Here is a 13,051-nt window from a genome sequence, read left to right on the forward strand (position 1 = left end):
AAGCTCTATTTGGAGCATACGATTTGAACAAACCTTAAATATCTATTCACACTCTCTTAGATGGCGTTGCCATCATCTGACATATGACACATCTCGCGTAATCGCGTAACAAGCAGTAGAGTGTTTCTATACCATCGATTTTCTAACAATGACGTTGAATAATTAGCTTTTACCTAAACATTATATAAATTCAACTTGGAAACGTAAGTTCAGCCCTTAAAAGCCTTATTCGAAGAAATCGAGGTAATTTTTACTGTCGCTTAATTTGTACGACTGACATTCCGAGTGTGTCACTGTGTCCCTGACTAACTTTTGCACTGCTTCTTATCGCAAGATTGTTTTTTTCTACAAATTAAAATTATGTTGAAACAATTATAAATTGTGAACAGTCAGATTATTAATTCTTTTTATTGTAGCTTACGAATTGTGAAGACTAATTTATGAATTTTGCACACGCGTTCCCTTGAATTCAATGTATCAATCCCATTTTCCGAATTGTTTATTTAGACAAACAAAAATGGCCGCTGTTCCTTTGATGTTAGTGGAGGAGGATGTTGAACGAGGTGGCAAGGAGCAGCACGAGCACCCGATACAAGATGATTTCGCGTACAGGAACAATGTGCACAATGCGGATATCAAGATACGAATGGGTAATTGTGTGACATTACAGAAGTCCAAAATTATGGTCACATATGCTATAAAGTAAAAATATTATATAGATATTTGAGTATTTATATGCTACAAAGTATTCATTTGTAATGATTCTGGGAAAATACTCGTAATAGTACAGTATAATTTATAATTCTTTATACAAACTGTCATATAAAGCTTTATATGTTTATAAATAGGTAGAGTGCATTAAACTGAACAGAAAAGTTCTTTATCGTTTTGTCGCAATTTTCGCAATAGTTAACAAGTTATTGATTATTAAAATTTTCTGTATTAGCCCTGCCTACCAGCAAATGCAAGTGTATGGCAAGATGAGGCTGCTAGAGAGTTGTATAGTTTATAGATTGAAAAGTAACTCTTAACAAATTACAGTTGGTTACTTTTTTTTAAAAATATTTATAACCTAACTTTGTTTCTTTCTAGTTATAAGTGTAACTTTGGTATATTTTTTGATAATGGTTCTAACTAATTTAGTAACTATTTTATATATTTCAAATTTATTCTTCAACATATAATCTGTGATCAGCGTGAGGTAAGGTAATAAATTATCTCTGAGAATAGCTCTCATCACTGTTGAAATTTTATTGTTTAAATTTCCAAACTATTGATTTTATCACAATGTTTAAATTTTGCAAACTGTTAAAGAAAAATATTAATATTTTTAATACTAAGTTGTGTGTGTGTGTAGTTTTAGACTTATATAAATATAGATGTAGTTGTAATATAAATTTATTATAAATTATTAATTTAGTTAAATAAATATAAAATATATTTTGATTTAAAATTTTTTAAATAATTGATTTATTATATACAAAATAATAGAGTATATAACCAAACTTTAATATAGTAAGTAAACTAACTCTTCAATTAATAAATATATTACAAATGATCATAATAGCAATCATCTTCTTTACAAAATCCAAATTATTCAATGTTTCATTCTAATTATGCATTAATTTTTAATTTGTTTAGGCTTCTTACGGAAAGTTTATGGTTTACTAAGCATTCAGATCCTGATGACAGTCGCATTGGGTTCAGTATTCGTGGTCAGTTCATCCGTGAAATTATATGTGCAGGATAAGTAAGTTGCTTTCTTGTATATTTAATTTGCACTATTAACAAATGGAAATGTCATTCATTAGTTTTTTTTATTATTTAGTGTATGGACAATGGGATTAGCGTTTTTCTTGACAATGGGAATCTTAATTGCTTTGATGATAAAGAGGAGGGATCATCCCGCCAACTTGATCCTTCTAGGTGCATTTGTAAGTATGAAAATTGAACGATTACATTTGTGAAATTTAAGGCAAAATTGATAAAATAGAAAATTTGTCTAGGGTCCCAAACATCCTTGTTGATTAACAAGACGATTAATTCATATTTTCCTGATAGTAAAATGTTATGAAAATTCCTCAATTTCTAATAATTTATGTTTTGCTTGATAAAAATTTAATGTCTAAAAATAATTTAAATTTTTTAAAATTAAACAGCATTAACAATGGAAATTATTTTAAATTTTGATTATGACACTTAAAAGTATTGTTATTACATTCTTTCAAAGATTTTCTCCTAGAGTAAACGTTTATATTCCATTGTATTACATTAAAATTGTAAGATTTATGGAAAAAATATCTTTAAGCACTAAAATCTACATTGACTGAATAAAAACTTTTTTATTTACTAACTTATGTTGTTTATATATCAATTTTGTCTTAGTATTGTTTATTTTATTACAGTTTTACACTTTCGTTGACATTGTTCTTATACTATAGTTTACATATTTTTAATAGCTTTATAATAATTTTATAACAGATTTTATAATAATACTTTTTCAACAAAGTAACATTTTTTAAAGATCAGAAAGTTTAAAAACTATGGAAAAATATATCATTTTTACTTGAAAAGCTTTGAAAGCCAAAATTCAATTTTTACCCATTGTCTGTTGGACAACATTCGTTCAACGAGCGAAAGAAAAACATTTTAAATAGCTAAGATTGTTTTTAAAAGTTTTTTTTAATTGCAGACCTATATTACTATTAGTTCTATTGTATTATAGTATATCTACAAAAATTTACTTTGAAAATTGTAGACACTGGTGCAGGCGTACACTGTCGGAGTCGTAGTGTCTATGTACGACACCACAGTGGTTCTGGAAGCTTTGTTTATAACATTGACAGTTCTGTTCGGTTTGACAGCTTATACTTTCCAAACTAAGCGAGATTTCTCGTTTCTAGGATTTGGGTGAGTACGTCTCATTGTCAGTATAAAGCAAGAATATATTGTTTCAGACTTTAAATTAATATTTTCTTCATCTTCTCATCATTTTTAATATTATAGAAACAAGATAAAAGATGAATGTAATATTCTATTATTATATAAAATATTATGATAGTTTATGGTATTAGATAGATTGTAAACATAAAATTCTCTTGCAAGAACCAAAATCTAAGTTTTATTTTTTTTCTTTTAAATATCTTTAAAAATATTGATTAAAGCTTGGACAACTTTGTTCTTATAATTATATTAGAGTGCATTCAGAGATCGCGCTACTTGCACAATTATTATCCAAGACTGTTCAAGGAGACGCTTTTTGGTGTCGTGAAATCGATGATGACATTGTCATAGTAATATGACATCATTATTAGTATTATTTTGTGCTATCTTTTTCGAGGTAGGACATGTTAAGGCTGATTAATGCTTTTTGAAGCTATTCAAACGATATTTAGCTATTCAAATAATTATTAGAGCAGAGTTCAAAATTATATTTGAGTGAAAAAAAAGCTAACGAATCAAGAAATGGAGAAAGCAAATGTACTAAGAAAATTTAAAACAAAATTGAACTTTTAGACGAAAAAAATTATCATATAAGACGATTTTTGGCGACTCGTTTGGTATATGTACCAAAGCATACCAAACTGTACCAGAACCAATGAGATATAAGTAAACTTTTATCTTATTGGTTCTGGTACAGTTTGGTACATGTACCAAACGATCGCCAAAAATCGCCTATTATATGTATATATATGTATACAACGAAACAGTTTGAGAATAAAAGTTTATTGTTACTGAAAATGTAATAATATTTTTATCTTCAATAGTTCATGTTCTGCTAGATAAGAAAATCGGCTGTTTCGATTCGTTAATTTTTGCAAAAACCCTTTCAATTGTTTTCTAAAGTTCTATAATAATCCATCTTCGTTTTGTAGATTATTTATTGGGCTTTGGTGCCTTTTGCTCGGAGGATTCATGCAAATCTTCGTTCAGAGCACTACACTGGAACTGGTCATAAGCATCGGAGGCGCACTGCTGTTTTGCCTGTTTATAGTTTTCGATACACAACTCATAATGCATACCCTCTCGCCCGAAGAGTACATTTTGGCAACGATCAATATCTATCTGGATATAATCAATTTGTTCTTACATATACTACGAGCGCTCGCTATCTCAAGACAGTAAACAGTATTACCATACTCGTTAAAATGTTAAAAATGCGAAAAACAGGTTTTATAAATCTTGTGTAACATAAATATCGGTCATTTAAAAAACAATACAAATCAGCAAAAAATGATTTTGTCGAAATGTGAAAGAAATTTTGTATATCTACCTCCTTTGATACGAAATCTTCCTTAGGTCTATTCTGTAACTTAACTAGGATGTTTACTGAAACTTTTTAAAAGAATTTCTAGGTTTTCTAGGAATTTTATACAAGATTAGAGATTTTTTTAATGCAGCTTTTTGAAATAAATGTTTCATTATATAATGTATTTTTTAATACATTCACAAAGAAAAGTCACTTGGATATTAAATTTTAGATGGTTAATAGTTTTAAGATTAAAAAAAATATATATATGGCATGTAATCATTTGTTTGTAATAAGATCGATCTAGCTTTTTGGAAATACGGAATTCGAAAGCTAATTAGACACGTTTAAAACGTACGGAATTTTGTCACCAATCTTTTTTTCTAAACTCATAAGTTACAAAAGAATGTACGTAAACGCGTATGCCATATTTGAATTATCAAAAAAAATGATCAAAGAAACAATTTTGTCAGAAAAGGAAATGGAATTTAAATTTCAAAAAACATCAAATCTTCCCCTCCTCCCTCAGAGTATTAATAAAATTTATATAAGAATCTATCTTTAATAATAAATAAATTGCCTAAAAAATGTTTTTCAGTAGTGAACAAATTTATTAATGACGATATTGTTATACAATGTTGTGTAGAAATACATGATAAAAAAGTTGCATAACAATAATTTAATGATATCGAATCTATCGTTAAGAATTATAGAATAGGCCTACTATTATCTCAATTTCGACAAAAATTGACTTATATTGTTTCTTAATGACCTGTATATATATATATATATATATATATATATATATATATATATATATATGCAAAAAATTCTTAGATATATATTTTTTTTATCCAAGAATTTTTTTCAATTCTCAAAGTATAATTTTTAAGGTGCTGTTCTTAGTATTAAACATAAGGAATTATCTGTGAATGAAAAAAAAAAAGAGATAAATTTGTCTCCATTTTGTTTTTAATATTTTATTGTGACAAACGCAGAAATATATCAAAATTACGATGTTTCCATGGCGGCTGTTACATCTTCTGTATATTTGCCCTTGTCTTTGCCTAATGCAGCCAATCTGCCCTTGCTTCGCCTATCGATTATCTTTTTACGATCTTTGTCCATTTTCAATTTAACAATAACTGTCTGGAATGATAACAAGAATCAGATAATAATTGAAAAGAAACTTATAAGGTAAAGAAAAGTACATCTAAAAATGTAGTCAGAGCCAATCTTTCTGCATCAATTAGACCAAGCAAGACTCATCGACAAATGTGCAGGAGAACCCTGCACAAAGTTTCAATGTCGTGCTATTTGTCTAATTCTATGTGAATGGATTGGATTAGTTCATCATGACTAAAACGTAAGATCCCAATATAAATTCTTCAAGGAGAGCTCTTCAGCTTAGAAATAGTAGTATAATAAAGCAAATAATAAACAATAATTTGAGTTACATGTTTACTTTTAATATGTTCTTCTCAGTATGTACTGATAATTATCACATGCCCTGATAATCAAATTTCTATAATTGAAATGAGAGTTTTAGGTTCAAACCCTGGCTGGAGTAATATTTTTCTTTATAATTTTTCTCAAGTGCTTGTATTATTATTAAATTAACAATCAATTTAATTTGTAATGTTATTTCTAACTTCAGTTTATGATTGCGTTTCAAGATTGATTGTGGTTAGTGCGCATAAAACTGAATATATTTGAGATATAAAATATTATGTCAAAATTCAATTTCATAGCACTTCTTTATTTGTTTGTGATTGCATTTAAACAGTCAAGTTCAAATTATTATTTGTTACTTCCAATAGAAAGGGCTTCCAGATACTTATTAATTGTTCTTTAAATTTTTTAAAATATAATTCTTTTTTAGGACAGTTCTTAAAATTTATTGTATTTTGTTTGCAAATTTAAATTACTCGAAACTCTCCATTCTATAAGAAAGATTTAATGCTATTGTAGGAAATTATTTAATGAAAATTATATGGTCAAAAACTTTGAAAAAAAAAAAAAAAAAAAAATTCTGAAATGTTTATATATTAATCATAAATTTTATCAAGTTCTTGTATTATGACGGGAGAAGTTCTTTAATCACAGTATATTGCTATTCTCACCTTGGAAGGATCTATGCCGACATAGACGTTGGCACTGTTTGCCTTCTCACGTTGAATTCGTTCAATATATATTACAAACTTTTTCCTGTATACTTGGACAACTTTTCCTACTTGTTGACCCTTGTAATGGCCACGTACTACCTTTAAGAAACACATTGCAGATATATACTTGAGTTTAACTCAATCGTCCAAGATATGTAATTCATATCGTTTATTTAAATTTAAAAAAAATTTCTGAATATTCTTGGATATTCCAGGAATTCCATTCCAAAATTCTAAGTCAGTTCAGAGAATTTTTAAAAATAAAATTTTTCCCTTTAGAATAAATTTAAGTAGCCAAAAAAATTTTATTACATATCAAAATGTTCTCTGTCAAAGTTTAGTAATTTTTTCAATTTTGAGAGATGATATCTATTAAAATTTCTTTGAAATACAAATTCTCCAAAGGACCATGGATAAAATAGGCTGATTTTAGCCTCAAGAATGGCAAGCAAAAATGTTTTGTAATTTTTTAGCTGTTGAATCTAATTCTGATCTTAAAAAAATTTTAACCTTTTTTACTTTTTTTTACTTCAGGAGTCAGAATTTTTGCTTATTTTATTTATATATTCTTTTATAGTTTATTGAATTTTTGATTTAGAGGCTTTTACTTGTTAAAATTCCTCTGCACTACATCCAATTTTTATTACAAAAATAAAACAGCTAAATTTTATATATATTACTATGTTTATAATACTGCTATATAAGTTACACTTATATGTTATTGTGCAGAGGTATCACAATATTTATATAATCAAAACATTTAATAAAATTTAAATCTATAAGTAAAACATACAAATATTTTATAGTATTAATATTAGATATTTTGATATACAGAGTGTCTCAAATCTACGGCATCATCTGTTGGCAGATTCCTAAAGTCATTTAGATACAAAAATTTTAACACCAAGTGTTGAGATTAGAATAATTTCCAAATGGGAAGTATTTAGATATGTCTAATTGATTCAATATTTGTACATTTAGGTATGTTGCATCAAGTTCTCATGGATATTAATGTATAAATATTGACATAATTTTGCATGTACTTTTAATTTTTTTTTGTATAACTTTCAATATAAAATTTACATTAAAATAAATTATCATGTTTTGATAAAACAATGTTATTTTATTAATATTGAACATAATCTTGTGATAATAAATTCTGCACACTTACTTTGTAAAAAACGTATGTAGCTCAAATATAATTATATTTTCTGATGGAAGAAGTAATAGGACAAATAATTTTTAATAAAATTATTGTGTATAAATTATAAAGTAAAAAGTTTTTGTTTTTATCAATACATTCGTTATTCTATCATATTATAAAACAATTTATTAATCTCAATTAAGATTATAACATAAAAACATATTTAAAATATACTTGTGATATACTCATACAATAGATTTGACTGTTTGATATGTAACAATAACTCAATATTAAGATCAATATTCCATAAAATAATTTCTACATCACTATTAACATATCTGCATATTAATTAAATAGTAAATTAATTAAACGAGTAAAAAAAGTAAATTAGGGAAAATTTTAAGTATGAAACGTAATTTAAAACAAAATTATATTACATTTAAACATTAATCCAGGTACATACTTTTACTATGCAACAAATCTGAACATGCAAATACTCAATCCTCAGTTGAACATCTTTAAACATTTAAAAACTATTATAACCTTAACATTTTAATATTAAAATTTTTGTCTGACTTTAGGAATCTATCATTAGCAGATAATGCGCTAGATCTAAAATACTATATGAGCAAAGTGATTTTAAATGTACAGAGTAAAAAGCTCGCAATTCTTATGGAGCTCCATAATCGACCCACCTGTACTTCGTCGTCCTTGCGGATCGGCATCGACCGCACATTGTACTTTTGTCGTAACTCTTTGGATAGCGGTGCGGACATTAACCGTCGTCTAATGTGCGAAGGCGCGGTGAAGTGCCGCTTTCTATTCTTCCTGCGCGAGGAAGATACCAGACGATTGTACTTCATCCTCGTAGATTCTACAACGAAATTTGATCGTGGATAGAGAAACAATCACGGTAATATCAATTCTTAAGTCCGTTTGTAGAACTATAATATTGCACGGTATTGATATTAATGTGTATGTGTAAAAGGTTCAAATGTAAATCGCTTTGTAAGGTTATCCGACAACACAACGTGATAAAATCAACGCGATTCTTTACATACGAAAAATAAGGTTGGCTTGCGTAAATAGCGATTTTACAGATTTACGTTTGTATGAAATACCGTTCCGTTTTTCTCCGTTTCAGCTAGATTTCACGCGATTAATATATCTGTCCAACTCACCGACAACAATTCAACGCGATGGTTTCAACCGGAAGAATAATACTAGGCAAAATGTATAATGAGATGCGCACGCGCCGTATGGCTCTCGCACACTAGACGCGATAAGCGACGAGCGATGAGCGATATCCAATGAGAGCTCTACATTTTCGAACATTTCATCGCCATGTTGGAAAAAACAGAGCTCTCATTGGATATCGCTAATCGCTCGTCGCTTATCGCGTCTAGTGTGCGAGAGCCAGTACACAGCAATGAGCGGCGTAATAACCAATCACCTTCCGCCACAAGTACGTCACTTCCAGTGAAAACGGAAAATGTGGTTGATTGGTATCATAGACATGATGTAGAGAGCCTCTGAGGGAGAGAGTGGCAAACCGCGTCTCTTCTGATTCGATGCGGGCGTTAGCCCGGATCTACAATAGTGTAGTAAGCCTTATGCTCTAAGGAATTAACCAATTATATTCGTTTATTCTTCTCACATTCAATTATAATTGGTCAGTTTCTTATGGCATAAGGCTTACTACACCTATTGTAGATCCGGGCTAACGGAAATAACCACCGACGAGATATTATTAGTATATCTCGTTGATGAAATAACTTATAAATATTAATTTCAATTATGAATTAATGGATCCGAAAATAAAAACTTGTCTTAGGGAATAAAATAAAATTTCGAATAAAATACTTTATAATTTTTTTGAATAAAATATGTATATTTTTTGGACAAAATATTTATTTTAGATACAATATTTTTAATTTTATGTAGAAAGTAAAATATAATTGAAAAAAGTAATAAAGGTAAAGTAACTAAAATAATATTTTGTATTTCGAATCAACTTTGCCCATGTGAGCTATATAATAATTTAAAAAAGTAACAAAAGTAAAGTAACTAAAATAATATAAACACATTTCGAATCAACTTTGCTATGTGATCAAGCTGGATCAGATAATACTTGTAAGGTATTATTTATAATTCTAAAATTAGTTTTCATATTTTGTAAATTCTGTGTACATCTAAACAAATTTGCCATTACAAAATTACTTTGGCAATCATCAAAAGTTAAATTTATTACACTAATATTACAATTTAAGAGTGCTTTCAAATATGATGTAACTAAATTTATTTTTGGTGTCCCATTAAGTACGTTTATAAAATAGTATTTTACTGGACATTTCCATTTATTATTTATAACAATGATCATGAAAACAAAAGCTTTTTGCACAATATCTCTATTTTGATCTAGTGAAATTCCAAAATCTACATATCTGTAGAGTATTTTTTACCATTAAATTCTATTTTTTTCCTTACAGCCATTTTGTCTATCATTAATAAACATACAATCCGACGTTTACATAATTTCGCATTTGTCTTGATCATTTTTAGAGCTTTTATAACTAATCCTGACGATGCATTTACATACAGTTGAATACCATTTACCAAGTGTCTTAGGATGTGGTAAAACATTAGCCTTGTTCGTTTTGTCTGTTCTGGGTCTACTCGGAGCAAACCCAAGCAGACCAACGCACTCTAATAGGTTGATTCCGATGACGCCAACCTATTAGAGTGCGTTGGTCTGCTTGGGTTTGCTCCGAGTAGACTCAGAACAGACAAAACGAACAATACTATAATCATGTCTTTCCTAAGAAAAAATGTAGCGTTATTGCAAATTTTCTATTATTTCTTTATATTGTTTGTGAGTAGAACTTTTAGTAGGTTTTTTAAATAACCTTAATTGTTTGCTCATTTGGTTTAAATTTATTCATTTGTGTAATCGTTATCCTTAGATGTAAAATTTTTAAGTTCTGATACTATTGATTTTAATTTGAATATTCTTTTTTGTTGCTTGCAATTTTTCTTTTGTAAGTATTTAATCAAAGTTGACTTTTCAGTAAGTAATCGTCTCATCGATATAATTCTCTCCTTTAGTACAATCTCTTCCGGCGTATCGTTTAGTGAAATTTTATATGAAGCATTAGTTCCAAATGACAGAGACTCTACATTATTAGACACAATATTATTGAGTTTTTGATCATCTGATGTATTCATTGGCAAGAGATCATTCACATCACTGTCGATTGACTTTTTTATTATTTTACTCTTTATATTAGAACATATTGCTGTAGCATCTGTTGATATACTTGGTATATATATAAATTTTTTTATGATAGATGTTTCACAATTCTTTGAAGGAATTGATTTATTCACTACTTCGTTATTTATTTTGGAAGCCATTGCTGCAGCATCTATTGACATATCTGGTATAATGTTTACAGCAGATGTTTTATTCTCTGAAGGTACAGTTGTAACAACTTTTGTGAAAATGTCTTCCTGTAAGAAATAAATTTATTATATTGTATATATAATAGTATTTAGACAATAAAGACTACATTTTGATATTCATTGTCACAAATAAAAATCTATAATGTATGTGATATTAATTATTATAAATTTTTAGTGATAATAATTTGAATATAGCTTGTGTGTGTATGCAGTTTATTTTAAATTTTATTTTCAGTACTTGCATATCTTGAATATTTTGCTCTTGAAATATGTATTGTAGGCACAGAAAATGGTTTTAATCTCATTTTCACACTTGATGTTTTGTCAAAACATGAATCTTCAAAGTGTTGCGAGCAGAGCATAGTACACTTAAAATTTGTATTTGATTCATTATCCTTATTTATAAAACTGATCCAGACATTTCTTTGGCTTTCGTTTTTTGGAAACCTGTTCTTCGTAAAAGTTCTTTAGTAAATTAGATTCTACAATACTTTTAATACTATAAAAAAAAAATAACCTCCAAAATATTAAATTCTTTTTATTATACTAAGTACAAACCGATGAAATGTTATTCCATAATTTCGAGCCTTGCTGCTTACGCCACACGCTTTACAATGTACCATTTTGTAAATTTCTTTCTTAAATGTTTTCTTCAAAGAATAAATTTATTCTTCTAATCTAAGTTATACACACGTACATACGTTTAAAACACATCATATACATAAAAACATGTTGATGCGCATGTCACAAAAGGTGAGCCTTAAAATGGCTGCTTTATTATGGCTGTTTTCCAGGGCTGCGTTCCAAAACGTTACCCGGTTACCCTGGAGTATCATTCTATCCTTGTTGTCCGTTGAAAGTAGAACACAAGGATAGAATGATATCAAGGATAAAATAGTGGCTTAGGCCGGTATTCATAGTCGGATCTTATATTTAAGATCATCTTAAGTACCGTTTTAAAATGCCATCAACCAATCACAGAGCCGTATTAGCATCTTAAGACATTGCTTAAGACGATCTTGAAATAAGATTTGACTATGAATACCGGCCATAGTTTACATCGTCAAAACCTTAGTACGGGCGCGTTTACATCGAATGTACTAAGCATGTACTGTGAAAAATATAATACAAATTTAATTCATGTTGATGTCTCCTACTAAGACATTTTCACACCGGTTTTTAGATTTTAGCACTGAGGTTATGCTCAATTGCTAAATTCTCTCTAAAATGCGTTTTATGCGTTTACATCGACATTTGTATCACTTGGTACGCGTATCAGTTTAGTACGATACTCCTACTTGATACGCTCGTACCAAATTGATCCGGCAGCGTTTACATCGTGCGTACTAAATATTTAGTACGAATTTGATATAAATATGGTACCTGATACGCGTATCAAATGCACGATGTAAACTAAGCCAGTGTAATAAGCCTTAGCCCGGATCTACAATAGTGTAGTAAGCCTTATGCCATAAGGAATTAATCAATTATATTCGATTATTCTTCTCATATTCGATTATAATTGGTCAATTTCTTATGGCATAAGGCTTATTACACCTATTGTAGATCCGGCCTTATGCCATAAGGAATTAACCAATTATATTCGATTATTCATCTCATATTCGAATATAATTGGTCAATTTCTTACGGCATAAGGCTTACTACACCTATTGTAGATCCGGCCTAACTGGGTAATGTTTTGGAACGCAGCCCTGCTAGGTACACAGACGACACATGTAAGATGTAACACTGTGTCCATTAGTGTGAGAAAGAACATAGCAGTGTGTCTCCACTCACACTAATGGACATAGTGTTACACTATCTGTGTACTTAGCTGGAAAACAGCCTATGTGTGCTTTCCAGCTCGCATTTTATGTCAATTATACATTAACAACCTGTTCTTGTATTTAATTCTCGCGGCTACACTTTGACCTAAATGTGATTGGTTAATACTTCCACCGTTGCACACGCAATGTTACACCTCTTTACATCATGATTGGAACCTCTAGGAGCACCGGGTAATGTTTTTGAATA

The 13,051-nt window shown here is 29.1% G+C and overlaps 3 protein-coding genes across 5 annotated transcripts; 1 reads left to right on the plus strand and 2 right to left on the minus strand.

The window, feature by feature from the left end:
* Window positions 1-53: 53 nt before the first annotated feature.
* LOC105829168 (protein lifeguard 4) lies at window positions 54-4,841 on the plus strand. Of its 2 annotated transcripts, none has more exons than XM_012667838.3 (6): window positions 54-203; window positions 508-650; window positions 1,642-1,750; window positions 1,829-1,934; window positions 2,759-2,910; window positions 3,876-4,841. In XM_012667838.3, the coding sequence occupies exons 2-6, from the start codon at window positions 518-520 to the stop codon at window positions 4,123-4,125; spliced, it is 750 nt and encodes a 249-aa protein (XP_012523292.2). In that variant the 5' UTR covers window positions 54-203; window positions 508-517; the 3' UTR covers window positions 4,126-4,841. The 2 variants fall into 2 exon arrangements, with proteins under 2 accessions (XP_012523292.2, XP_012523291.2); XM_012667837.3 differs by having other exon boundaries at window positions 72-243.
* A 362-nt stretch (window positions 4,842-5,203) lies between these two features.
* LOC105829169 (60S ribosomal protein L26) lies at window positions 5,204-8,846 on the minus strand. The gene is made up of 4 exons (XM_012667839.3): window positions 8,740-8,846; window positions 8,254-8,432; window positions 6,373-6,513; window positions 5,204-5,398 (listed from the first exon to the last, which is right to left on the minus strand). The coding sequence occupies exons 2-4, from the start codon at window positions 8,419-8,421 to the stop codon at window positions 5,261-5,263; spliced, it is 447 nt and encodes a 148-aa protein (XP_012523293.1). The 5' UTR covers window positions 8,422-8,432; window positions 8,740-8,846; the 3' UTR covers window positions 5,204-5,260.
* Window positions 8,847-9,774: 928 nt separating this feature from the next.
* Window positions 9,775-11,772, minus strand: LOC105835580 (THAP domain-containing protein 2). Of its 2 annotated transcripts, none has more exons than XM_028188859.2 (3): window positions 11,576-11,772; window positions 11,260-11,464; window positions 9,775-11,065 (listed from the first exon to the last, which is right to left on the minus strand). In XM_028188859.2, the coding sequence occupies exons 1-3, from the start codon at window positions 11,638-11,640 to the stop codon at window positions 10,493-10,495; spliced, it is 843 nt and encodes a 280-aa protein (XP_028044660.2). In that variant the 5' UTR covers window positions 11,641-11,772; the 3' UTR covers window positions 9,775-10,492. The 2 variants fall into 2 exon arrangements, with proteins under 2 accessions (XP_028044660.2, XP_012534482.2); XM_012679028.3 differs by having other exon boundaries at window positions 9,897-11,065; window positions 11,256-11,464; window positions 11,576-11,769.
* Between the last annotated feature and the right edge of the window lie 1,279 nt (window positions 11,773-13,051).

Source organism: Monomorium pharaonis, chromosome 7, assembly GCF_013373865.1.
Source record: "Monomorium pharaonis isolate MP-MQ-018 chromosome 7, ASM1337386v2, whole genome shotgun sequence".
Taxonomy (NCBI): Eukaryota; Metazoa; Arthropoda; class Insecta; order Hymenoptera; family Formicidae; genus Monomorium; species Monomorium pharaonis.

Bases quoted from the DNA above. Each gene is read 5' to 3' on its own strand.
- LOC105829168 (XM_012667838.3), top strand. From the start codon at position 518: ATGGCCGCTGTTCCTTTGATGTTAGTGGAGGAGGATGTTGAACGAGGT. The intron at 651-1,641 runs GTAATTGTGTGA...TAATTTGTTTAG, and splicing joins GGATATCAAGATACGAATGG to GCTTCTTACGGAAAGTTTAT. The intron at 2,911-3,875 runs GTGAGTACGTCT...TTCGTTTTGTAG, and splicing joins TTCTCGTTTCTAGGATTTGG to ATTATTTATTGGGCTTTGGT.
- LOC105829169 (XM_012667839.3), bottom strand. From the start codon at position 8,421: ATGAAGTACAATCGTCTGGTATCTTCCTCGCGCAGGAAGAATAGAAAG. The intron at 6,514-8,253 runs GTGGGTCGATTA...TGTTTCTTAAAG, and splicing joins GCAAGGACGACGAAGTACAG to GTAGTACGTGGCCATTACAA. The intron at 5,399-6,372 runs GTGAGAATAGCA...TTATCATTCCAG, and splicing joins TCGGCATAGATCCTTCCAAG to ACAGTTATTGTTAAATTGAA.
- LOC105835580 (XM_028188859.2), bottom strand. From the start codon at position 11,640: ATGGTACATTGTAAAGCGTGTGGCGTAAGCAGCAAGGCTCGAAATTAT. The intron at 11,465-11,575 runs GTTTGTACTTAG...TACGAAGAACAG, and splicing joins TATGGAATAACATTTCATCG to GTTTCCAAAAAACGAAAGCC. The intron at 11,066-11,259 runs GCAAGTACTGAA...TATTTCTTACAG, and splicing joins GAGCAAAATATTCAAGATAT to GAAGACATTTTCACAAAAGT.